General features: G+C 47.2%; 2 protein-coding genes across 5 annotated transcripts in view; both read right to left on the bottom strand.

The window, feature by feature from the left end:
• Positions 1-467: 467 nt before the first annotated feature.
• Positions 468-6991, bottom strand: INSL5 (insulin like 5). Its single transcript, XM_083168007.1, has 2 exons — positions 6239-6991; positions 468-1056 (listed from the first exon to the last, which is right to left on the bottom strand). Exons 1-2 carry the CDS (start codon positions 6414-6416, stop codon positions 818-820), a joined length of 417 nt encoding a protein of 138 aa, XP_083024133.1. The 5' UTR covers positions 6417-6991; the 3' UTR covers positions 468-817.
• Positions 6992-11289: 4298 nt separating this feature from the next.
• DNAI4 (dynein axonemal intermediate chain 4) overlaps positions 11290-26957 on the bottom strand; it is a 43029-nt gene continuing 27361 nt past the window's right edge. For 2 of the 4 annotated variants that reach the window (XM_083168004.1, XM_083168006.1), the window contains exons 14-17: positions 22845-22943; positions 18793-19019; positions 15949-16102; positions 11290-11426 (exon numbers count right to left, since the gene is read on the bottom strand). In XM_083168004.1, coding sequence (XP_083024130.1) covers positions 11376-11426; positions 15949-16102; positions 18793-19019; positions 22845-22943 — 531 coding nt within the window. In that variant the 3' untranslated portion in view covers positions 11290-11375. Of the gene's footprint in view, positions 11427-15948; positions 16103-18391; positions 18557-18792; positions 19020-22844; positions 22944-26957 lie in introns of those variants that run through there. The other 2 variants (XR_014467753.1, XM_083168005.1) reach the window with 2 other exon arrangements.

Here is a 26957-nt window from a genome sequence, read left to right as displayed (position 1 = left end):
CATGTATCTATATTATATAACACATAACGACCAGCATGAGGACATAGGGGTTTATTCTAGTTCATTCTTTCTGACAAAATCCTTCTTAGATGGACAAAACCATGTGCACTGCAGGGGGCATATGTAACATGTGCAGAGAGAATTAGATTTGGGTGAGTTATTTTGTTTCTGTGCAGGGTAAATACTGGCTGCTTTATTTTACACTGCAATATAGATCTCACTTTGAAGAAAAACCCCACCCAAATCTAATTCTCTCTGCACAAGTTACATCTGCCCCACCCGCAGTGCACATGGTTTTGTCCATCTAAGAAGGATTTTGTCAGAAAGAATGAACTAGAATAACCCCCATAATATGACCACTTGGAGCAACGCCTGGTCCGGGGCTGCACGAATCCTACCTATCCCCTTAATATCATCGCATCAGTGCTGAATAACACACGAGTCTGGCAAATAATGTGTCCAGCGAATAGAACATTTATTAGTGATCTGCACCAACTATGACCCGAGGTCGGGGAATTTACATATCAGGTTCCAATGATTTCATAAACCTTGATTCCTGTGTGTATTAATATTGTGTAATTAGGGTAGTTACATCATATGGCCAGGAATTAGAATAGTTAAGTCATGTGACCGGGAATTACAAATGTAAAGTCACATGATCAGTAATTGCTGTTGGAGGATCACGTGACCTTGCAATTTAAATGTCACATGAGCAGTAATTACTTTTGTACTGTCACGCGATTGGGCGTTGCAGACATATTGATGTCATGTGACTGGGAATACAGATTATAAGCACCAATATTGTATAAAACTGCACCTAACAAAGTGAGCTCAAGTCCTTCTTCTTGCACCCAGATTTGCAGCACGCTGTGGTTAGCAATTCATTCAGGTCCCGTCGCTGTTGCACAGAATTCTTCTTTGTACCCCAAAACTCTTCCAATGACCCCGCCTGCTGCAGGTCCTCGTACTCCTGAGGGTTGGCTTTCTGCACCTGATATTCCACCAGTCCGGTCAAGTCCTCATCTCCAGCGTGTCCGGCAAAGACGTTCTCCCTGTCTGTAGGAAATAGATATTCTGGTAAAGTCATTGCGCTGGGACACGCAACATTCTTACCTAGTAACCAGTCTCTGACACTACGGGGGAAATACTAAGACGGGAGGTCTATTTTACAGGGGATGTTGCTATGGGAAACCAATCGGACTATTCTCTTCTAGAAGGTGCTAAATAAATAAGAAGTAGATTCTGATTGGTTGCCCATAGCAACATCCCATGTGAAATAGACTCCCATTTTAGTAAATGTTGACCTACCAGTCCTATTGGGATTATTATGCACCTTATTGGCTTTGCTTTTGGCTTTTAAGGGTCCCTGGGCCTAGGGAAGCCCATAGAATGGTGGTTAACAATCATCGATGGTGTGATGACGATGGTGAATTGTTTTGCCATCGATAAGAGACCACAGACTGTCTATGAGGACGGTTGGCCGCAGTGGAAACCATTTATGGAACCTCTGACCATGGATGGTAGAAGCATGGACAGACCACCCTAGGGTGGCTCCATGTTGGCTACAGGTATGAGGCAATAATAAAAGGGGGGGCAGTCTCCTTCCTGGGGAGACGCCAGGGAAGATAATCCTGGACCTTTCATTAATAAACTCTGTACACTTGCTGTGAGCGGCCAGCACACCAGCTACCCCATAGTAGACAGGAAATGTGGGGGTCTATGTACTAAGCGTTGGAGAGCGATACAGTACCAACCAATCTGCTCCCAACTGTCATTTGTAAAATACAGTATAGCATGACAGTTGGGAGCAGACTGCTTGGTAGTTTATCTCTCTTCAGGGGTTAGTAAATAGACCCCTTTGTGTATTAGATAGAGGTGGACAGGGCTGGGATTAGTTTTACTTATCTTTGTGCCCCATCCATGTATCGCACAGTAAAACCAGCCTTTGTGTCCGTGACCCCTCATTAGCATAAGACTCTGTCTGCCCAGGAAATGCCATCGCTGCCCAAGTACAGCCCAATATACAGAGTCTTACAAATAGTCCGCCCCTGTGCCTGAGAGGAAGGGTCCACAAATTGCTGCAATAGCTCTTACTAGTAGTGTGCTATATACCAGTCATATATATATATAACATTAGCTGGGATTCCTTAAAGCAGCGATTCTGTGGCTGAAGTATTCTACAAATGCGACTCATTCATCTTAATGCCAGTGCCTCAGTCATGTACCCATAAAAGGGCCGTCCTAGCATTGAGGAATGTGATGTTGTTTTCTTATGTTTGTAGATTCAAATTTTCTTTCAGCTAAATACTGACTTATACGGGAAATGTAACAGTCTATGCGAAGTCTGTACATGTATCCTGGACAGTGTACTGTATATCTCTATATGGGGCAGATGTACTAAGCCTTAACAAGAGATAATTGCAAGTGTGATAGGGAGAGATAAACACCCAGCCAATCACCTGCTAGCTGCCATGTTACAGGCTGTGTTTAAAAAAATTCAGTAAGGAGCTGATTGGCTGGACGTTTATCTCTCCTTATCACACTTGCATTTATCTCTTGTTAAGACTTAATACACCTGCCCCAATGTTACTAAACTGTGCAGGTCACCTCCTATCCCAGCTAGTGTACAGATACAGTAGCTTAATACACTTCGCTAATTTAGGCAGGGTACCCCAGCAGCACAGAGTATATCAGGAGATGAGTGATGTGTCAGTGAGGACAGGGCTGCATGTGACAGGGGCAGTGACCAGTGGCAGCTCTTACCTTTTTGGGGGAGGGGGCTGACTCTGGCCGCAGGCACCCCCCTCCCCCTATTCTGCTGCTCTTCTCCCGTCCCCGGTGCCTGTCCCATGATTGCAGGCGCCGGGACTGGCGCATGCGCAGTACAAACATATGCCAGCTTCTATGGGCTGCTTCGGAAACAGCCCATAGAAGGAATCTTGGTCCCGGCACCTGTACAATATAAGTTACAGGCACCAGGACCAGCGTGTGCGCAGTACTGATATAGGTATTGCACATGCGCAATTGCCGGTTTTGCCCGGCAGCCGCAAAAAGGTGTCCCGGAGGGAGGGAACACCTCCCAATGGGACTGCCTTGGTGACTGGCAGGTCGGACTTCCAATAGGAAGTCACTGCCAGTCACAGTGAAGCCAGTACAGCCTCACAGACTACATCTGGTTGCACCAAAGTGGCGGATTTTACCTGGAAAGGGGGGGGGGGGGGGGGGGGGCGGCTGCAGCCCTGCATCCCATAGGTAAAAACCACCACTGGCAGTGACATGATGTGAGGAGGGGAATGGAGGCAGCAGGAAGCCACAGACTGAGAGTTATACAGTGAGAGGAGCATAGTCCCAGCAGCACAGAGTATATCAGGAGATGAGTGATGTGTCAGTGAGGACAGGGCTGCATGTGACAGGGGCAGTGACATGATGTGAGGAGGGGAATGGAGGCAGCAGGAAGCCACAGACTGAGAGTTATATAGTGGGAGGAGCAGGGTCCCCAGCAGCACAGAGTATATCAGGAGATGGGTGATGTGTCAGTGAGGACATGGCTGCATGTGACAGGGGCAGTGGCATGATGTGAGGAGGGGAATGGAGGCAGTAGGAAGCCACAGACTTAGCGTTATATAGTGGGAGGGGCAGGATCCCCAGCAGCACAAAGTATGTCAGATTAGTAATGTGTTAGTGAGGACAGGGCTGCATGTGACAGGGGTAGTGACATGATGCGAGGAGGGGAATGGGGGCAGCAGGAAGCCACAGACTGAGCGTTATATAGTGGGAGGAGCAGGATCCCAGCAGCACAGAGTATGTCAGATTAGTAATGTGTTAGTGAGGACAGGGCTGCATGTGACAGGGGCAGTGACAGGGCCGGTGCAAGGCACCGGAGCGCCCCAGGCGAGTCGGGCTGGGGGCGCCCCGGTGCCGGGGGGGGGTGGGGGGTGGGTGGGTAGGGTAGGGGGGGTGGGTGGGTAGGGTAGGGTAGGGGTACCTGTCGTTCGGCGCTCTCTCTAATCAAATCTGGCGGCGGAGGCAGCGGGGGTCCCTGCAGTCTATTAAAAATCACGAGCGCTATCCGCCGGGCTATGCGGAAGCGCTTCTAGTGTGAAAACTCTGGCAGCACGCTGATTGGCTGAGATCAGCGTGCGCCGTGCTGCCAGAGTTTTCACATTAGAAGAGCTTCCGCATAGCTCGGCGGATAGCGCTCGTGATTTTTAATAGACTGCAGGGACCCCCGCTGCCTCCGCCGCCAGGTTTAAATAGACAGGTACAGGTACCCGGGCGGCATTTTCCGCCCTCCAGTGGCCGGCGCCCTAGGCAAATGCCTAGGTTTGCCTAGTGGTGGCGCCGGCCCTGGGCAGTGACATGATGTCAGGATCGGAATGGAGGCAGCAGGAAGCCACAGACTGAGAGTTATACCCCTTTAACACCAAGGAATAACCCAGGTTGGACCCAGGTCGGACCCAGGTCAGTGTTGGTGTAAAAGGGGCCGACCCAGGTCCAGTAACACTGGTCTCCTACCCAGGTCCTGACCAGGGTTGAACACTGGTTGGACCTGGGTCGTGGGCGATGTAAATGGTCCAAACCCAGGTTGAGACATCCGGTTAGTGCTGAAAGGATACCAGAAGTGCTGGACGCTTTTCCACAGTGCACTGCAGTGGAAGGCAGCCAGGAAGGATACGGGCAGTGCGCACAGAAATCATAATTGGATGCAATATCATTTATATCATTATAAAAAAAAAATTTTGGGGGGGGGGGGGAGCACATGGGAGATTAGTCGGTACTTATGTAGTATCTGGGCTGCCGATTTTTTGATTGTATGCCTTAAGTTAAGGCATACAATCAGATGCGATGCGATGCGATATCGCATCGCATCGCATACGATGCGATACGATGCGATGCGATGCGATGACCCGATTTTTCCATAGGATTCAATGTTAAAATGGACTGAGTCCATTTTAACATGGAATTCAATGGGAAAAAGGGGTCCTTTTCATACCCCTACTATCCAAGTGGGCATGGAGTTGGATATAAACCTGTGGCGAGCGTAGCGAGCCACCGAGCCCGAAGCGTGGCGAGCGAAGCGAGCCCCGCGAGGGGACGGTATTCTGTGTCCCCTCGCGGGGCTCGCTACGCTCGCCACGCTTCGGGCTCGGTGGCTCGCTACGCTCGCCACAGGTTTATATCCAACTCCATGCCCACTTGGATAGTAGGGGTATGAAAAGGACCCCTTTTCCCATTGAATTCCATGTTGAAATGGACTCAGTCCATTTTAACATTGAATCCTATGGAAAAATCGGGTCCATCGCATCGCATCGCATCGCATCGCATGCGATTTGGTCGGGTGCGATGCGATGCGATGGACCCGATTTCAAAATCGGCAGCCCAGTTACTACATAAGTACCTTGCACTTTTATACCGCTATGTATGCTTGAGCAATGAATAAAACTTTTTGAAAAATATTTTACTAAATAAACAAACCAACATTTTTCATTGCTAACTAGTCATGTCTTTTAATTTTTATGTTAAATCATTGAGGGAAGGTTGAGCTGGCAGTTTATCAGTCCTAAAATGGACATTCTTAATGTCATCCATAGGGAAAAGCAGGGCTGACCCAGGTTCAGTGTAAACGGCGCAGACCTGGGTCACACTGCTGTGTGGGGTATGAAGCTGGGTCCAACCCTGGAAACTCCTGTGTTCAAAGACCAGGGTCCGACCAGGGATTTTGGTGTAAAAGGGGTATAATATAGTGGCAGGAGCAGGGTCCCCAGCAGCACAGAGTATATCAGGAGATGAGTGATATGTTAGTCAGGGAAGTGACATGATGTGAGGAGGGGAATGGAGTGTTCTATAGTGGAAGGAGCATGTTCTCCAGTAGCATAACGTCATGCTGATGCAGGAGGCTCTGAGGGAGAGATGTACTAAGCCAATCATGTCGATAGATTAAGTGTAAGAAGATAAAGTACCAGCCAATCAGCTCCTAACTGCCATGTTACAGGCTGTGTTTGAAAATTGACAGGAGCTGATTGGTTGGTAGTTTGTCCCCATCCACTTTATCCAAGTCTAGTACATCTGCCCCTTATATTAGATAAAGTTCTAGCATACAGTTGTTTTCTTTTTCCCTGTTATGACTCTGGGCACATGAAGTGCCTGCCCAGCTTGCCCCTATCCGTGCCTGCCCAGCTTGCCCCTAGCTGTGCCTGCAACCTTGCCACTATCCATGCCACTGTTGCCATACACTTACCAGTCATATCTTGGGGTTTTTCAGACAAAAGCCTCCTCCACCTGGAGCCGCCGCAGGTGTATATCACCGCTCTGATGAACTCTCTGCCGCAGAGTTTCACAAACTGTCCATCTCCTTCCACTTGTTCAGCTGCTACCAGGACCATGAGCAAGACGCAGCAGACAGGCAGGACCCTCATATTGGAGCAAGAACGAGCGAGTTCCCTCCTTTGCCTGAGTGTAGGAGAAGCTGGAGATGCGGCGAGTGGAGACTCGCAGACATTTTATAGTAGAGCCCTCAACATTCTATTGGCCGGAGAAGACTTGGCTGGCAAACGTCTGTAATGCCCAACAGAGCGTAGTAATGTAGTAATTCTCCATAATGTAGGATATTGGAGACAGCGATAGTCATTAAAGCCACTACTTAGCTGATTGCAGCGGCCTCAGTCTCATCATCAGAATTGTGCAAATATTGAAATGGGAACATTTCCCTCCCTGAATGTGCAATACACATCCTCGTACATATGTGCGCTGTTTATGTGAGAAGCCTTTAAAGTAAATGACCATCTGTAAACCTGGGGCAGAGCTGATGTTCCCGGTTTATTGACTATTTGGAAACGAAAATTGTATTGTCAGGCAGTAAAGATGTTACACAAATATCACAAAGTCACATTTACTATGGAATGCCTGGGGATGTGTTGTGCAGTTGTGATGTTTATGAAGGGAGGGTTCCTTATCTATTTCATTCTGTGGGGGGCAGAGCTGGGTTAAAGGGAGTGGGGGTTAGTGCAGGGCTCATGGTCTTCTAGGTCCCCCTGACATCAAAGGTTCTCCCTCTTGTGCAGCAGCAGAAGGAAGGGGATGGGGGGGGGGGGGGGGGGGGGGCTTGCCATCATTCACCCCTGCCTCCATTCTTGCAATTGCCAATCGGGAGGGGGTAGTACTAAATTATGTGTCATATTAGCCCCGCACCCTCCCCGAAGAGCCGCGAATGCCAGTATTTGACTGGCAGAGGGAGGGGGTCATGGGGCTGATGCGGGGCCCTGCTAAATGCGGGAGGCTCTCCATCAGGCCGGAGGGGGACCTGACATTTCGGGAGGGTAGGTAAGTATGGCATTATCAAACCGGTAGTTTGTATAATAGTTATATCGTAATATACACTGTTGTATATTAGTGCTATGCTGATAAGATGTGGGGGGGCCAGAGGGCCCCGGGCCCTCCAAACCTTAATGCAGCCCTGTGTGGGGAAGATGTACCAAGCCTTGGAGAGGGAAGAACGTGTAATAGCGGCCCATAACAACCAATCAGCTTCTGGCATTTATCTAGCGCAGTCTTCTAAATGACAGTTGAATGTTTATTGGTTGCTTTATGCAACTCCTCCATTTTATCGCTGGCCAAGGCTCGGTATACTTCCCCCACTGACTCCTTGTGGGTGTCTGTATTATTGTTATGACAATATGTAAGGCTCTGAACTATATCTTTGACTGATGAGACCCAACAAGACTGGAACATTCTACCTTCAAACTGAATCAACGGATCTTCATCTTCGGCTGCGGAAGTATGACATCATTCTGATCGTTACTATTGGCAACTTCTCCTCTTGTTCTGTTCAGAAGGTCTGATACATTTCCCTCCTAGTGACTAATGCTGATCAGTATAAACTGGCTACCGATTAGTCAACAGAGTGGGTGGGCCTATCTCTTGGCCCCTCCTCCAACTCCGCCCCCATGACACAGATAATTAATATTAACTATGCCATGTAATAACATTCTTCTGCACTACTGCTAAGCACAGTATAGGGATGGCCATCGTTGAACCATCGATGGTAATTCTGAAACTGGCCATCGATAGTACTTAACTATGCAATGGTTGACTATTGATATTTTTACATATCGATGGTCATCCATTGTGTTTGATTGATTGACCTTTGGGCCAATCAAAACACTGGGGCCGGGCTTCGCGGGTGTCAAGGGGTGGAGCTATGCTCCGTGTCCCGGCACTTTGAAAAAAAAAAAGCAAAACATCGTTTTGCTGTTCCATTGATGGAGGGAAACCATCTGGTTCTCCCCCATCAATGGCAAAAGTATTCTACATCGGCCATGAACCATCAATGATTTTGAATCATCGATGGTCGATGGCCATCCCTAGCACAGTATCCATAATAGCTTCTGCGCTGTGATATTACATGTACATTGCATGGGGGACATTTAATTATTGGTGTTCTTTTTTTATAAATAATAACCGACTGTTCATAAATGAGACTGAATGTCAGCACGTCAACACTTTTACCAATGCACGTCCCGGGTCCCGCCAGCACCACCATCCAGGTTCCAGTCCATGCTGTCAGTGTTTCTCCTGCTGCCCTGTCACCATACAGGGACAGAACAGGGAAGGGCAGGCGGGAAGGCGCAGCATTGTGCGTTGTGTCGTGTGATGGCACTAAACTCATTTGTATCGGGAGCCATGTGACCAGGAACAGGGGGCTACCCGGATGGGGGTCCAAGTAAGTTCCCTTAAAGGAATCCAGGCAGGTGGGCAGGCGGCTGTCCGGCCCTCTGGCACCTTTACAAACCATTGCAAGGTGCTACACTGGATCCCTCAGGACCTTGGATCTCCCTGGACCTCATTACGAAAGTCCCCTTTGACCACCCCCATCACCAACCCTGGGGAATTAGTAGGGGGGTCCTCACTTCCCCAGGACCCCTTCCCATGCTGACCAGTCAGAGGGTAAATGCTTTGGCCGGAGGGGACTGAATGAAAAGTCTCCCCCCGGCTGTGGCATTACCCTGCTGGCTGGTTGGACATGGTGCTGGTTCTTGAAATACGGAGGACCCCTACTCATTTTGTCCCCCGTGTTTTGGGAACAAGGACCGGCCCTTGAGCCTGGTACTGGATTTATAAAATCAAGGGGGCCCCTATTTGTTTTGGCCGCGACTTTATGATACCAGCACCGGCTCTTTGAGCCCGGGGCTGGTTATGCTCAGGAGGGGGACCCCACGCTGTTTTTTTATTTATATTTTACCTTAAACACAATTTTTAATGATCAGTGCATGGTTCTGTCAAATTCGTTAATCAGAACCTGGTTTATTTGTTTGGCGATTTTAAGAAATGTTTACCAAAAATCGCATCACATTAAATTTGCGAGTTGTATACTTTATAATGGCAAAACATCTGGATGCAAATTGAAGTGTTACCAGAAATCACCAGGTCAAAATGTGCGATTTTGGAAAAAGGGCGAAAACGGCTGTTTTTTTGCAAAAAAACTTGGCAAAAAAAAAAGATTCCTATTAAATGTCACCCTGGATTTGAATCTCACTTTGGTGATATATGGAAGCGTGGCTCGTCATGGAGGGGGGGCACCATATAAATTCTGGGGACCAAGATTACATCTAACATCATGGCTGTCTTCACGGCTCTCATGCGGAACCTTCTAGATTCCTGCTATTTAACCTCCCCCCCTTTTTTTAGTGGAGGGGTCACAGCAATTTCTCCTGTCCTGTGGAAATGTTTTCCTTTAGGTGACAGCTTTATGTTCTCATTACCTGTCATAAAGGGATTTGCAGATTTACGTCCCTGTCAGATAACAGATCTTATCAGATCTTATCAGTCAGAGAATCTCGGGATGAGGCAGATAAAGAAAACATTTGGCTTTTCCAGGTAAACTTTAAAAGCCCAAATCAAATTTACTACTCGACAGATGCGAGCGGGATCCGGATGTCACTTATTGGGAACCTGGTTTTTCTTCCTCACAGTTTAGCAACATATATTTTGTCATTTCACGAAAAAAAACTACAATTCTACAAAAAAACAACATTTCTGTCAATTATGTTTATAAGTGAAAGATTTGATCTAGAACGTGAATATTGGCACCCTCGCTTATGGACTATACTTATTTGCTGTATAAAGCATGACTCCTGTCAGTATAATCCCAGATGTCCCAGTGTCCCCGCATGACCCCATAATGGGCCATGATAATGTATAAGTACAGTTCTCTGGTATTATTGGATTGATTCTCTCTTTCATAGGCATTACGCTAGAATATGTTACTGTGGCCCTTATTCAGATCTGATCGCAGTACAAATTTGTTCTCAAAATGGGCAAAACCATGTGCACTGCAGGTGGGGCAGATGTAACGTGTATAGAGAGAGAGTTAGATTTGTGTGAGTTATTTTGTTCCTGTGCAGGGTAAATACTGTCTGCATTATTTTAAATTTTTACACTGCAGTTTTTCACAGCAGCACACAGCATCTATTCAGGGAGACAGAGGGGCTGGTAGCGTGGTCAGCAGCTCTCAGAGGGGGAGGGGGACAGGGGTGTGGCCTTGTAGGAGGGCTGAGATGATAGGCCACATCCCCTGGCCGTAAAGCCACGCCCCCACATTCAGGCCTCGTGCAAACGTCCCTTTGTCTTTTCCTCCGAAGTTGGGAGGTATGGATCATGTATGTAGAGAAACATGGCGGCCGCGTTACTACTACGGCAGTCAGTCTGCAGCCATAGGTCAACCACATAGGAGCTGATGTTACTGCGTCGGTGCTGCCATGAGCCGCTGTGCACTCCCATGGGCGATGCCCGCCGCCGCAAAATTGTTTCTGTGCAGGGTAAATACTGGTTGCTTTAATTTTACTAACTGATTATATATATATATATATATATATATATATAAAATCAATCAGTTTGAAGTACACCCCCACCCAAATCTAACTCTCTCTGCACATGTTACATCAGCCCCACCTGCAGTGCATATGATTTTGTCCATTAGAGAGTGATTGTGCCTTTTCGAGTGAATCAGAATAAACCCCACCATCCACCAACGCACACATGCAGAAGCCATACAAACTCAACACAAATAGGACCGTGCTTAGAACCAAACCCACAAACCCAGTGCTCTGAGACAACAATGTTAACCACTGTGCCACCATGCTGCCACACGCAGTATTTTTTTGTTTATTTATTTTTGTACAACTTGCGGCATGAAAAGTGCCACCACCGCTCCTTACCAGGGACATCGGTGAAATCTGCAGCCTAGAACCGATGTCCCTCTCTGTACAAGCATCAGGCCGCTCGTTTCACAAATACAGTATACAGGTTTTATTGCTTGTTTATTGTTTTGTGCCATTTTCCATCAGTTCCGTCACTGGACGGCGGTTTCTGCTCCTACGTTACAGCTGACACGCCAGAGTCGCGCCAATGAGGTCATATAAAGCGTTCACCTGTAAGAATGGAGGAGAGGTGATGCGGTTATGGCCAGATGTGAAGGTGGACAGTGCGGAATACAGGACAACGCTGCCACATCTATACAATCACCGGTGTAAGGGACGGGACCATCTGTCATAAACCGTAACGTCCACAATAAAACAGCACTTAGAGGCAGTAAGTCACATTTGAGCGCATTGTCCTATAAATCCAGTGAGATGAGCTTTACGCCCCAACCACATAAACTGTGGCTGATTCAGTGAGTGATGAGCATCCTGTATTATGGGACGCACACATGCTTATTCCGTTGTTAATTGTGGCTTCTAGAAGTGCAGGAAATAGAACGAGCGTCGACACCTCGTCAACAAACCGTCTATCGCAGGGGTGGGCAACTATATCGGCTGGGGGGCCGCTTTACACTTCGAGTAAATATTCGAGGGCCGCATGTGTGTGTGTGTGTGTGTATATATATATATATATATATATACACACACACACACACACACACACACACAGTGTTACAGTGTGTGTGTGTGTGTATGTATATACATACACACACAGTGTTACACACACGTATGTATGTGTATATATATATATATATATATATATATATATATATATACACATACATACACACACACACACATTGTTACACACGTGCATATGTATATATATTATGTACATTGCTCTGCAGCAACAAATTACTTGTAATAGAGTAGCCTTCTTTGGTGGTGGACTCGGAGCCTGCCAGAGGGGAGCCAGGACAGGAGACAGTGCCCGCCGCCGAAGCATGACCGCGCCATCCCCCCCACAGCATTACTGGGAGTGTGGGAGGGGACGCAGTCACGCAGCAGCCACCTCCCCGCCATTGGTTGGTGCGGTCGCCGCGTGACCGCGTCCCCTCCCACAATCCCAGTACTGACTACTGCTGTGCATGCGGGGATGGCGCGGCTCGGTCAAGCATCGGCGGGGCACGCGGGGGCCACTTGTCATTGGGGTAGACGGGGCAGTGGTGGGCCGGATGCCAGCGTTTGGCGGGTCGCAGCCGGCCCGCGGGCCGCCTGTTGCCCACCCCTGGTCTATCGTCTTAGACTGAATCTTCTTATTGGGACTTTCTCAGTTCCAGCTCGTTTTTAGATAAAAAAAATTGTGGCTCTAATTTACAGGACATGCATTGGGTCAACACTTGAAAAAGGTTGACCTGGCTAAGGTCGACAGGGGTGGAAAGTCAACACCAGCATTAGGTCGACAATGGGAAAGTCAACAGTCAAAAGGACGACATTAAGTTTTTTTTTTTTTTTAACTGACATGTGCTGACAGGCGGTATTTCATCCCCTACCATACACTACAGCGTGGTGGGAGAATAAAATAGTGTGCCCGAAACATGGCGAGCACAGTGGTACACTGTGTACAGATTTTGGCCAGTTTCTGACAATTTCAATCCGACTTTAAGAAAAGTGGAATTGAGGAGATGAGGCAGGGAGGATGGCGCCGTCCTCCCGTCGCTCACCCAGTCCTAGCACCGGGCAGGCAGCAGCTAAATCCAACCGCACTGAATAGGTATTGTTGGATCTATTCCGACAAATGCCTGTCGGCATGAATTTGACTCTAATTGAATACAGTCTACACCTATGTCGACTTTCAGGTCAAAACATTTTAAAAACGTGAGGTCACTTGACATCGGTCCAGCTATTTAATGGCTTATGGGGTGGGACCTGTCTAGGGCATAGTTGGGGGTGACACTAAACAGAGTCTGTTACTTGTAGTGCACCTGATACATTCCAACAGTGGGGGCAGAAGTTTGGATATTATATAAATAATATATTTATTATACTGCAGCCTGTCAGTTCCTTGTGACCCAATGAGGCACAAGGCACAAGGCATTTTTCTCAGTGATGTCATTCAGGGTTGGATCAAGGGCCAAATGGGTCTGCAGCTCAAAATGTTCAAGGGTCTATGCTGTACAAGGGAGGCGCTTCTGTGATGTTTGGGTGTGATCAGTGTCATATGGGTGTGGCCAGTGATGTGTAGGTGTGATCAGTGTCATACGGGTGTGGCCAGTGCTGTGTAGGTGTGACCAGTGTCATGTTGGTGTGGCCAATGCTGTGCGGGTGTGATCAGTGTCATATGGGTGTGGTTAGTGCTATCTAGGTGTGACCAGTGTCATGTTGGTGTGACCAGTGATGTGTAGGTATGATCAGTGTAATATGGGTGTGGCCAGTGCTGTGTAGGTGTGATCAGTGTAATATGGGTGTGGCCAGTGCGGTGTAGGTGTGATCAGTGTAATATGGGTGTGGCCAGTGCTGTGTAGGTGTGATCAGTGTCATATTGTTGTGGCCAGTGATGTGTAGGTATGATCAGTGCCATAAGGGTGTGGCCCGTGCTGTGTAGGTGTGAACAGTATCATATGGGTGTGGGCAGTGCTGTGTAGGTGTGATCAGTGTCATATGGGTGTGGCCCCAGTGCTGTGTAGGTGTGATCAGTATCTTATGGGTGTGGCCAGGTAGATAATGGTTAGAACCAGGGGGATGGGGAAGGGTTCTTCTGTCCTACACAGTATGTAGTGGTGACAGGTGTGGTCAGGTAGATAATGGTTAGAACCAGGGGGTGGGGAAGGGTTCTTCTGCCCTACACAGTATGTAGTGGTGACAGGTGCGGTCATGTAGATAATGGTTAGAACCAGGGGGGGGGGTTCTTCTGTCCTATACAGTATGTAGTGGTGACAGATGTGGCCAGGTAGATAATGGTTAGAACCAGGGGGATGAGGAAGGGTTCTTCTGTCCTACACAGTATGTAGTGGTGACAGGTGCGGTCAGGTAGATAACGGTCAGAACCAGGGGGATGAGGAAGGGTTCTTCTGTCCTACACAGTATGTAGTGGTGGCAGGTGCGGTCAGGTAGATAACGGTCAGAACCAGGGGGATGAGGAAGGGTTCTTCTGTCCTACACAGTATGTAGTGGTGACAGGTGCGGTCAGGTAGATAATGGTTAGAACCAGGGGGATGGGGAGGGGTTCTTCTGTCCTATACAGTATGTAGTGGTGACAGGTGTGGTCAGGTAGATAATGGATAGAACCAAGGGGATGGGGAAGGGTTCTTCTGTCCTATACAGTATGTAGTGGTGACAGGTGCGGTCAGGTAGATAATGGTTAGAACCAGGGGGATGGGGAAGGGTTCTTCTGTCCTACACAGTATGTAGTGGTAACAGGTGCGGTCAGGTAGATAATGGTTAGAACCAGGGGGATGGGGAAGGGTTCTTCTGTCCTATACAGTATGTATTGGTGACAGGTGCGGTCAGGTAGATAATGGTTAGAACCAGGGGGATGGGGAAGGGTTCTTCTGTCCTACACAGTATGTAGTGGTGACAGGTGCGGTCAGGTAGATGACGGTCAGAACCAGGGGGATGAGGAAGGGTTCTTCTGTCCTACACAGTATGTAGTGGTGACAGGTGCGGTCAGGTAGATAATGGTTAGAACCAGGGGGATGAGGAAGGGTTCTTCTGTCCTATACAGTATGTAGTGGTGACAGGTGTGGTCAGGTAGATAATGGTTAGAACCAGGGGGATGGGGAAGGGTTCTTCTGTCCTATACAGTATGTAGTGGTGACAGGCGCGGTCAGGTAGATAATGGTTAGAACCAGGGGGATGGGGAAGGGTTCTTCTGTCCTACACAGTATGTAGTGGTAACAGGTGCGGTCAGGTAGATAATGGTTAGAACCAGGGGGATGGGGAAGGGTTCTTCTGTCCTATACAGTATGTATTGGTGACAGGTGCGGTCAGGTAGATAATGGTTAGAACCAGGGGGATGGGGAAGGGTTCTTCTGTCCTACACAGTATGTAGTGGTGACAGGTGCGGTCAGGTAGATGACGGTCAGAACCAGGGGGATGAGGAAGGGTTCTTCTGTCCTACACAGTATGTAGTGGTGACAGGTGCGGTCAGGTAGATAATGGTTAGAACCAGGGGGATGAGGAAGGGTTCTTCTGTCCTATACAGTATGTAGTGGTGACAGGTGTGGTCAGGTAGATAATGGTTAGAACCAGGGGGATGGGGAAGGGTTCTTCTGTCCTATACAGTATGTAGTGGTGACAGGGTCGGTCAGGTAGAAAATGGTTAGAACCAGGGGGGTGGGAAAGGGTTCTTCTGCCCTATACAGTATGTAGTGGTGACAGGTGTGGTCAGGTAGATAATGGTTAGAACCAGGGGGATCGGGAAGGGTTCTTCTGCCCTATACAGTATGTAGTGGTGACAGGCGCGGTCAGGTAGATAATGGACAGAATCAGGGGGATGGGGAAGGGTTCTTCTGCCCTACACAGTATGTAGTGGTGACAGGTGTGGTCAGGTAGATAATGGTTAGAACCAGGGGGATGGGGAAGGGTTCTTCTGTCCTATACAGTATGTAGTGGTGACAGGTGCGGTCAGGTAGATAATGGTTAGAACCAGGGGGATGGGGAAGGGAAAGGGTTCTTCTGCCCTATACAGTAGGTATTGGTGACAGGGTCGGTCAGGTAGAAAATGGTTAGAACCATACAGTATGTCACTCACCTGTGCAGCGTCATTGCTGGTGACATTTCTCAGTGTGTACACACTCACTTGTCCGTCACTGTCACCTATCAGGACGCAGTTCGTATTGTGAGCGAATAACAGCGTTGTGAGCTTTACCCCGGGGTTAGCTGAGCTTACGATGATCGGATCTAAACTTTGTGAGAAATTGGGGGGAAATAAAATTCACCTGACATTATATATGTAAAATATATAAACTGACTGCCAAATGCCTAAATATCGCTCGGTATCACCAGACCAGTTTTGTGGAGCTAATAAAAATAAAATATTCGTTCTTTTGTAGAGGCCTGTTCAGGTGTGATTATAGGAGCAAACACGTGTGAGAACAGGGCTGCGGCATGTATGCTAACATGGGATTAAACGGCTAAAATCATCTCATCCCGGTATCACCTCCATTCACACCCTGTATACTGCATGCCGGTGATATGGCTATACACCAACATCAGAGGGTACAGCCATTGCTAATGTACCAGGTCTGGGCATAGATCAGGGGGTGGCCGAACCAGTGCTCAAGATCTACTAACAGTCCACTTTTTCCAGACCACCTAGCTGGTGCACAGGTATAGTCATTACTAACTGTCACATGTCCCAGACCACCTAGCTGGTGCACAGGCGCAGTCATTACTAACTGTCACATGTCCCAGACCACCTAGCTGGTGCACAGGCGCAGTCATTACTAACTGTCACATGTCCCAGACCACCTAGCTGGTGCACAGGCGCAGTCATTACTAACTGTCACATGTCCCAGACCACCTAGCTGGTGCACAGGCACAGTCATTACTAACTGTCACATGTCCGAGACCACCTAGCTAATGCACAGGTGCAGTCATTACTACTTGGGGCAGCACGGATGGTGTAATGGTTAGCATTACTGCCTCACAGTGCTGAGGTCATGGGTTCGATCCCCACCATGGCCCTAACTGTGCGGAGTTTGTATATACTCCCCATGCTTGCGGTAGGGAATATAGATTGTAAGCTCCACTGGGGCAGGGACTGATGCGAATGTTCAAATATTTTCTGTAAAGCGCTGCGGAATATGTGTGCGCTATATAAGAAACTGTTAATAAATAATAAACTGTCACATGTCCCAGGCCACTTAGCTGGTGTACAGGTACTATTATTACTTACTGTCATGTTTCCCAGACCACTTAGTTGGTGCACAGCTGCAGTCATTACTAAAGGTCAAATTTCCCAGATCACCTTGCTGGTGCACATGTACCATTATTACTTACTGTCATGTTTCCCAGACCACTTAGTTAGTGCACAGGTGCAGTCATTACTTACTGTCATGTTCCCCAGACCACCTAGCTGGAGCACAGGTGCCATCATTACTTACTGTCATGTTTCCCAGACCACCTAGCTGGTGCAGAGGTACCGTCATTAATAATGCTGTGTACACACGGTGAGATTTGACATTAGATTTTGACTACATAGTCAAAATCGCATGCAGATCGCACAGGTCTTTTACCTTGCGATCCCAATGTCCGCTCCCGTGACAGCATAAATCGAAAACCCAGATAGACGGCAGCAATGACTATATAGCGCAAATCAAATGTAGATTGTATGAATTGTATGTAAAAAGTACAGAGATAGCAAAGATTGCATAGCACTCGAATCTTAAGTCAAATAGCAAGGGAAGCTCACCGTGTGTACACAGCATTACTGTCATGTATCCCAGACCACCTAGCTGGTGCACAGGTGCAATATTTACTAACTGTCACATTTCCCAGACCACCTAGCTGGAGCACAGGTGCCGTCATTAATAACTGTCACATTTCCCAGACCACCTAGCTGGTGCACAGGTGCAGCCATTACTTACTGTCACATTCCCCAGACCACCTAGCTGGAGCACAGGTGCCGTCATTACTGTCACATTCCCCAGACCACCTAGCTGGAGCACAGGTGCCGTCATTAATAACTGTCATATTTCCCAGACCATCTAGCTGGAGCACAGGTGCATTCTTTACTAACTGTCACATTACCCAGACCATCTAGCTGGTGCACAGGTGCAGTCATTACTAACTGTCACATTTTCAACTATGTGCTGCATTCATTCCTAACTGACACATTCTACAGGTCAAGGAAAAAGGTAGCAGCGCCCCCTAGGGGATGATGCTGGTTGCGCTTGACTGAGGGTGTTTCACTGAGCTGCTGCTACAATAGGGATTGTCGGTCCCCAGGAACACAATTTATTACACATGATGTGACCAAAATATAACTTCAAATAAGCAGTATTTGTATATTGCTGTGCAGTTACTGAAAAGCTTTTGGTTAAAAAACACACTATAAAAATGCTAGTGCTCTAAACTTAAGTCCCATGATTCCTGGTGTAATGAGGGACATTTGAAATTATGGGGGATCTGTCCGTTCCTATTGAGCCCTTTTGAAGTACTCCCAAGAATGAAAAAATGGGGTGTTGATTTACCGTCTACTCATGAGGTGCAGTCCTCCATATTTTGGTCACATCACTACAGGTGGTCTGGAAAACATGGACTGTTGGTAGTTCTGGAGAAACGGGTTTCCCACCCCTGGCGTAGAGGATATCGCCTGTGTCTCAGCCTGTACGTAGGCGCTGTACAGTGGGAATATCCTGGCAGATAATAATACCGAGGAATACAGAAAATGTAGACCAAGCGTCTCAGTGACTCATATGAACTAGAAAAATCTATGGAAGAACATTTTAGAACAGCGACAATTATAAAGCGTTATCATCGTACATGCCAAACAATGACTATTATTGCCCCACTGACCTAGACGCTGGCCAGACCGGACCTTATACTCAGCGTCCCCTTGTTTCACCAACTCTAGAGCGTGTTTGTAACTTACATGCTGACGCCTAAATCCCATATCTCGATCCTATTCTCGTTCACTGCCCCGAACACAAGCGGGAGGGTGGGAGACCACATGATGTCATGGACAGCGTTGGTTGTTGCTGAAAATGTCAAGATGGGTTTCATGAGGTCCTGGCGCCATAAGTGGATGCACCAGTCTGCTGAGCAGCTAAGGAAGACGTCTGGGGAGAACGGAGACCACGCCAGCTTGTACACCGGACCCTGCAAGGGGAAGACAACATGAAGCTGTGGAGATGCTATACCCAACATGAAGCTGTGGAGATGCTATACCCAACATGAAGCTGTGGAGATGCTATACCCAACATGATGCTGTGAGCTGCCGATCAGAGTATAGCGGACAATCAAAGATTAGCCAACAGAGATCGGGCGCAAAAGGACAGAGAAACGCCTACTACACATCGCATATAATAAAAGGATAACGCTGCTCCTTACCTCTATGGGGGCGAATTAAAATGTTCTTTGCACTGGCACCCACTAGATGGCGCCTGAAGTTATATATAAGTTATATGTTAGTTTTTTTTAAAAGTCTCTTTCACATAAAATTCTATTGTATTTTATACAGATGAATTCATCTTTTTCAATTTGTCCCTTTTTACAATGCAGGGATCACAGTTGATAAGCAGAAGAAGGGGGGTTTCATCTCCCAAGAGACTTCATCAGGGGTTTTCAAAGATGATGCAAATTCGTACACGAGATGATGAGAATTTTGGTACATAGGGCACCTCGGCTTGAGGTTATAAATTGCCCCTCCGGGCTTGATAAATACTCCTATCGCCGAAAGAAACTGAAATGTCTCTTAGTGCGATTCTGGTAAGGATTGACAAGTGTGAATATAATTTAAAAACCATCCTGAGTAGAATTTGGTAATCCCAGATATCATAAAGGATCCCTTTGAACCAAAGCAAGAAAGTATCTCTTAGACCTCAAAAGATGGTTCACAGAACCAGAAATTATCACCATTTAATGGATGTAGTCCTGTGAACGGCTCTTTCATACATACATTTTTGCCAATAATATAGGCCCGCCTCTTGAGACCAGGTGACCTCATCACCGTAGGAACAGAGACTTGCCATGGCAGAATATTACGCCTGGTGAAGTGATAAACTGTCCGGTGATAACACACTAGCCAACCAGCCCCCAACTGCCATGTTACAGACTGGGGATCAGATGAATCAAGCTTCAAAAAGTGTTAAAATGGAGAGTGATAAACAGCCAGCCAATCAGCTTCTACCTGTCATTTTTCAAACCCAGTCTGTAACATGACAGGTAGGAGCTGATTGGCTGGCTGTTTATCACTCTCCATTTTATCACTTTTTGAAGCTTGATAAATCTGGCCCTGGGTTTGAAAAAAATGGCAGCTAGCTGATTGGCTGCTGTCTTATAGGCGGACACTTTATCACCAGGCATAATACATCTACCCCCTCAGTTACCTGTAGAGTGGTTTCAATTTAATTACACCAATATACAAGAGGAAAACTCATCTCATAATCTGGTAATTCTTCTTCTTTGGCGGATACTTATGAAAACTTTACACAGAGCAACCGGTGAGGCCCGGATCGGTTGCTATGGGTGACACAACCGGTTTATTTAAATGTCGCTGTATATGTGATAGAATAGAATATCAGGGAAATATGATACAAAAAAGGGGAAAGTTACTAAGATGTTAGTTCTATTTCACATAGGATGTTGCTATGGGCAACCAATCAGATCTATTATCTTCTAGAAGGTGCTACATAAAAAAGTTTTAGAATCTCATTGGTTGCCCACAGCAACATCCCATGTAAAATAGAACTCCCTCAAAGACTCAAAATGTATAATTTGGCCTTCATTGTCAGTCAGACATTTAAAAAATATAGATCCCCCCCCTACACAGTCTACACCCGCCAATATATTATTATTAGCTATAGCAGGGGTTCCCAATCTTTTTCGAATCACGGCACCCTACAGTATCAGAATTTTTCCACGGCACCCCTAGGCCCAACAAAAATATATCTACAATGAAGTAGATTGTTTATATGTGCTTCTTAGGTTCAGTTATGTGGTAAAGGGCATGATTTGCTTCTGATTGTACATATTTTATGATTGGCAGCCACCAGCACTGGTTTTGTCCATAAATAATTGATCATAAATAATTTGAATTGGTCCTGGACGACCAACTCGTGGCACCCCTGCAAGTGTCCCGAGGCACCCCAGGGAGCCACGGCACACAGTTTGGGAACCACTGAGCTATAGTGATATGTTGCGTCAGTCCCCAGTAACAAAGTCGTCATACAAGTGCTGCAGCTGAATCAGCCCCAGCTCTCAGGATAAACTGACTCACGAATAATGCAATTTAGAAATGAAATCAGCGGCTCCAGCAGCAGACGGACAATCTATTAATTCTACTCTATTATGGACAAGGATAATCAAATGATAAAGAAACAAGTCTCGGCTTCTGCTATAACTCAATGAATTCTAAGGTGATAGTTTAATAAAAACATTATAATTACCTCAGATGGGAGAAAAACAGCATCTGGCACCACACCTTAAAATGTGTGCAAGCAGGGCTGCTGAGAAGGGGGGGGGGGGGGAGAGGGTACTAATTACCTGGGCTTGCTGGAGGGGCCCGGCAGGGGCCCTGGTCCGACTCCTCCTGCATACTTTCCTCCTCCGTTCCTCCCGGGCAGTAGCACACACCTACAGCATGTGCTGTGCTGGCAGCAGGCTCAGCTGTCAGCACAGCACATGCTGTAGGTGTGTGTTGCTGCTGAGGTGGAGGGTTTGGCAATAACACCCCCCCCCTTTAGTTTGTTTTTCACCCACCTTAAACATTTTGGGGGGCGTGGCCTTATAGCGGGATGTGGCCACGCCTCCTGTGATTAGACATCGCCCCAACATTTTTACCGGGGCCCGGCGTACCTCTTGGCGGCCCTGTCGGCAAGAACCGCCATGTGGACGGATCATTCTAGCCCCTGAACCGTGCAAGCTAAGCCACCTGGAAGTGATGCTGTTAAATTTAAGAAAAACTCGATTTTGCATAGTTGCACTGAACGGCAGATTCCAGATGCAAATTAAGTGTTTTAATGGTACTTATGTAGTATCTGGGCTGCCGATTTCTAAATCGGGTCGGATCGGGAGATCGCATCGCATCGCATGCGACCATGCGATTCGATGCGATGCGATGCGATGCGATGACCCGATTTTTCCATAGGAATCAATGTTAAAATGGACTGAGTCCATTTTAACATGGAATTCAATGGGAAAAATGGGTCCTTTTCATACCCCTACTATCCAAGTGGGCATGGAGTTGGATATAAACCTGTGGCGAGCGTAGCGAGCCACCGAGCCCGAAGCGTGGCGAGCGAAGCGAGCCCCGCGAGGGGACGAATACCGTCCCCTCGCGGGGCTCGCTTCGCTCGCCACGCTTCGGGCTCGGTGGCTCGCTACGCTCGCCACAGGTTTATATCCAACTCCATGCCCACTTGGATAGTAGGGGTATGAAAAGGACCCATTTTTCCATAGGAATCATTTTAACATTGATTCCTATGGAAAAATCGGGTCATCGCATCCGATATCGGATGCGATGCGATGCGATGCGATATCGCATCGCATCGCATCTGATTGTATGCCTTAACTTAAGGCATACAATCAAAAAATCGGCAGCCCAGATACTACATAAGTACCGTTTTAATATTTTCCCGTTGCTCATTTAAAAGGTAATACTGAATCTGTGTGATTGGTTCCTTAGATTTTATGGGCAGACATAGGCGGTAGCCTTGCAGACCCCTCATTCTCACTACATCATATACACCAGGCCCTGAGGCTGGAGGACATGAGGGATGCGTACGACAAGATATTACTCCATGCAGAACCCCTCCCTGCATGCCGTCTGTATGTCCCGATGAGAGGATAGGTCATTCTATGTCACAGTAGCAAGCAGCGGCTGTATGTAACCCTAGCGTGCCCATGGTATGCCGCCTAGGAGAGATGCGGGATTAGGACATAATACTTACTATCTAGAGCAGCTTCTGTACCCCAGCACCTCACCTTATGCGCCCGGTATGTGTCCAGGAACTGCTCATTGTATGAGCAGGAACACTTGTGTATATGGCCCTCCTCCGTTCCGGCAAGGTATACGTTTGAGTCCTAGAAGAGAATAAAGGGATGAGCAGAACAAAGCATGCTGGGAGTTTTATAGATGGACAGAGCAGAAGTCAGTGTATTGGCTGAGGTCTTGTTTATAAAGCAATTAGGCCTACACCTGAAAACAGCAAAATAAAAAGTGTTTTACTATATTACAGATTATTTATGTAAGTGCTAAATAGTGTTGGGATGGGACAAAGTTATATTTCCACACAAGTTGAAGATTTCAAGTTAATAAACAATATATATATATTCAGTATATGTATCCAAGGACTTGTCAATGTGACATAAGCTACTATCACCTGTTGTCATCAATCAAAAACTACCAGCTCAATCTATTCTGAAGCCTCATCACCTGTTGCTGTCAATAGAAGAGATCGTGAAGTGAATGTATAGCTTAAATGTATACTCTAATTACAACATGTCTTACGTCAGAGAGCCGACTAGAACTGCTGACAAGTACTAAATATGTTCTTCCATATATGTAATGATTTAAATAGTTAGCATTATCACCATATATGAAAGCACCCCCATACTATTGTGGCCATAGATAGATAAGTTTAAAAAGTATAAATTTAATCATGTGACGACAGAGAAAAAAGGAGGGCTGGGGCCTGCCCCTCCTCCTTCTCCACACTCCACACTCCATGCTCCTGGATGCTGTGCTGTTCTGTTCTGTCTGTCTAGAATTAAGCAATATTGTATAATATATTATTTTGGATAAATATGTAATTACGTGTCATTTATTTATCCTCGAACTTAACAGTGGATATATTCCCGACTTATCAATAGTAATTCTGTGTGTGCTTGGTTCAGTAAGGTATCTGGACGCTCTGCCTTACTCTACCTAGTGATTCTGTGGTGCACCCCTGCATACTGCTGTTAGGAACCGTAACCAGAGAATCATATTGCTGGAATGGGGGGCTGACTGGTATGGTGTCATGTGACCAGTAAGGGCGGCATATGAAAAATCAATACTTCCACGGTAAGGTCCACCCCCTTATTAGTTTCTAGAATGCATTTACTGAAGAAGCCTAGAACCCTACCTCATTTAGCTTACATTAAGCATGAGAGTGAGGGGACATCAGGACTGTCTTTATTACGTTTCTTCTATTAGTTGTTACCTCACAGGTGCAAGTGCTCCTAGACACAGGTAAAAGTGCTCCTAGACACGGGTACAACTACTCCTAGACACGGGTACAAGTACTCCTAGACATGGGTACAAGTACTCCTAGACATGGGTACAAGTGCTCCTAGACATGGGTACAAGTGCTCCTAGACACAGGTACAAGTACTCCTAGACACAGGTACAACTACTCCTAGACACAGGTACAACTACTCCTAGACACAGGTACAAGTACTCTTAGACACGGGTACAAGTGCTCCTAGACACGGGTACAAGTACTCCTAGACACGGGTACAAGTACTCCTAGACACAGGTACAACTACTCCTAGACACAGGTACAAGTACTCCTAGACACAGGTACAACTACTCCTAGACACAGGTACAAGTACTCCTAGACACGGGTACAAGTGCTCCTAGACACGGGTACAAGTGCTCCTAGACACGGGTACAACTACTCCTAGACATGGGTACAAGTACTCCTAGACATGGGTACAAGTGCTCCTAGACATGGGTACAAGTGCTCCTAGACACAGGTACAAGTACTCCTAGACACAGGTACAACTACTCCTAGACACAGGTACAACTACTCCTAGACACAGGTACAAGTACTCCTAGACACGGGTACAAGTGCTCCTAGACACGGGTACAAGTACTCCTAGACACGGGTACAAGTACTCCTAGACACAGGTACAACTACTCCTAGACACAGGTACAAGTACTCCTAGACACAGGTACAACTACTCCTAGACACAGGTACAACTACTCCTAGACAAAGGTACAACTATTCCTAGACACAGGTACAAGTGCTCCTAGACACGGGTACAAGTACTCCTAGACACGGGTACAAGTGCTCCTAGACACAGGTACAAGTACTCCTAGACACTGGTACAACTACTCCTAGACACGGGTACAAGTGCTCCTAGACACGGGTACAAGTGCTCCTAGACACAGGTACAAGTACTCCTAGACACGGGTACAACTGCTCCTAGACACGGGTACAAATGCTCCTAGACACGGGTACAACTACTCCTAGACACGGGTACAAGTGCTCCTAGACACAGGTACAAGTACTCCTAGACACTGGTACAACTACTCCTAGACACGGGTACAAGTGCTCCTAGACACGGGTACAAGTGCTCCTAGACACAGGTACAAGTACTCCTAGACACGGGTACAACTGCTCCTAGACACGGGTACAAATGCTCCTAGACACGGGTACAACTACTCCTAGACACGGGTACAAGTGCTCCTAGACACAGGTACAACTACTCCTAGACACGGGTACAAGTACTCCTAGACACAGGTACAACTGCTCCTAGACACGGGTACAAGTACTCCTAGACACGGGTACAACTGCTCCTAGACACGGGTACAAGTACTCCTAGACACGGGTACAAGTGCTCCTAGACACGGGTACAAGTGCTCCTAGACACAGGTACAAGTACTCCTAGACACGGGTACAAGTACTCCTAGACACGGGTACAAGTACTCCTAGACACGGTTACAAGTACTCCTAGACACTGGTACAACTACTCCTAGACACAGGTACAACTACTCCTAGACAAAGGTACAACTATTCCTAGACACAGGTACAAGTGCTCCTAGACACGGGTACAAGTGCTCCTAGACACGGGTACAAGTACTCCTAGACACGGGTACAAGTACCCCTAGACACGGGTACAAGTACTCCTAGACACGGGTACAACTGCTCCTAGACACGGGTACAAGTGCTCCTAGACACGGGTACAAGTACTCCTAGACACGGGTACAAGTGCTCCTAGACACGGGTACAAGTGCTCCTAGACACGGGTACAAGTACTCCTAGACACGGGTACAAGTGCTCCTAGACACAGGTACAAGTACTCCTAGACACTGGTACAACTACTCCTAGACACGGGTACAAGTGCTCCTAGACACGGGTACAAGTGCTCCTAGACACAGGTACAAGTACTCCTAGACACGGGTACAACTGCTCCTAGACACGGGTACAAATGCTCCTAGACACGGGTACAACTGCTCCTAGACACAGGTACAAGTGCTCCTAGACACGGGTACAAGTGCTCCTAGACACAGGTACAACTACTCCTAGACACGGGTACAAGTACTCCTAGACACAGGTACAACTGCTCCTAGACACGGGTACAAGTACTCCTAGACACGGGTACAACTGCTCCTAGACACGGGTACAAGTACTCCTAGACACGGGTACAAGTGCTCCTAGACACGGGTACAAGTGCTCCTAGACACAGGTACAAGTACTCCTAGACACGGGTACAAGTACTCCTAGACACGGGTACAAGTACTCCTAGACACGGGTACAACTGCTCCTAGACACGGGTACAAGTGCTCCTAGACACAGGTACAACTGCTACTAGACACAGGTACAAGTGCTCCTAGACACGGGTACAAGTACTCCTAGACACAGGTACAAGTGCTCCTAGACACGGGTACAAGTGCTCCTAGACACAGGTACAAGTACTCCTAGACACAGGTACAACTGCTCCTAGACACGGGTACAAGTGCTCCTAGACAAAGGTACAACTATTCCTAGACACAGGTACAAGTGCTCCTAGACACGGGTACAAGTGCTCCTAGACACGGGTACAACTGCTCCTAGACACAGGTACAACTGCTCCTAGAAATAGATGGAATTACTCCTGGAAACATCTAATACTGTTATTTAAGAGGATTGTTTCATAGTAGTTTGAACACTGCCCCAGCATTACACCTATTAGACCACTAGGTGATTCATCGCGCCCTACGGGCGCTCTTCACACCGGCGTAAGGGGCTACGCCCCTTAATTTGTGAACATTTGTATTGTGAGAAATATGGTTAGAATTGTATGAAAGATGCCCTGTATTGCAGCTTCTGGCAGTGGGTGAGGGTCCAG

The sequence above is a fragment of the Crinia signifera genome, unplaced genomic scaffold (genome assembly GCF_055691185.1).
Source record: "Crinia signifera unplaced genomic scaffold, ASM5569118v1 HAP2_SCAFFOLD_172, whole genome shotgun sequence".
Classification (NCBI taxonomy): domain Eukaryota; kingdom Metazoa; phylum Chordata; class Amphibia; order Anura; family Myobatrachidae; genus Crinia; species Crinia signifera.
This window is presented reverse-complemented; position numbering and strand designations above follow the sequence as displayed.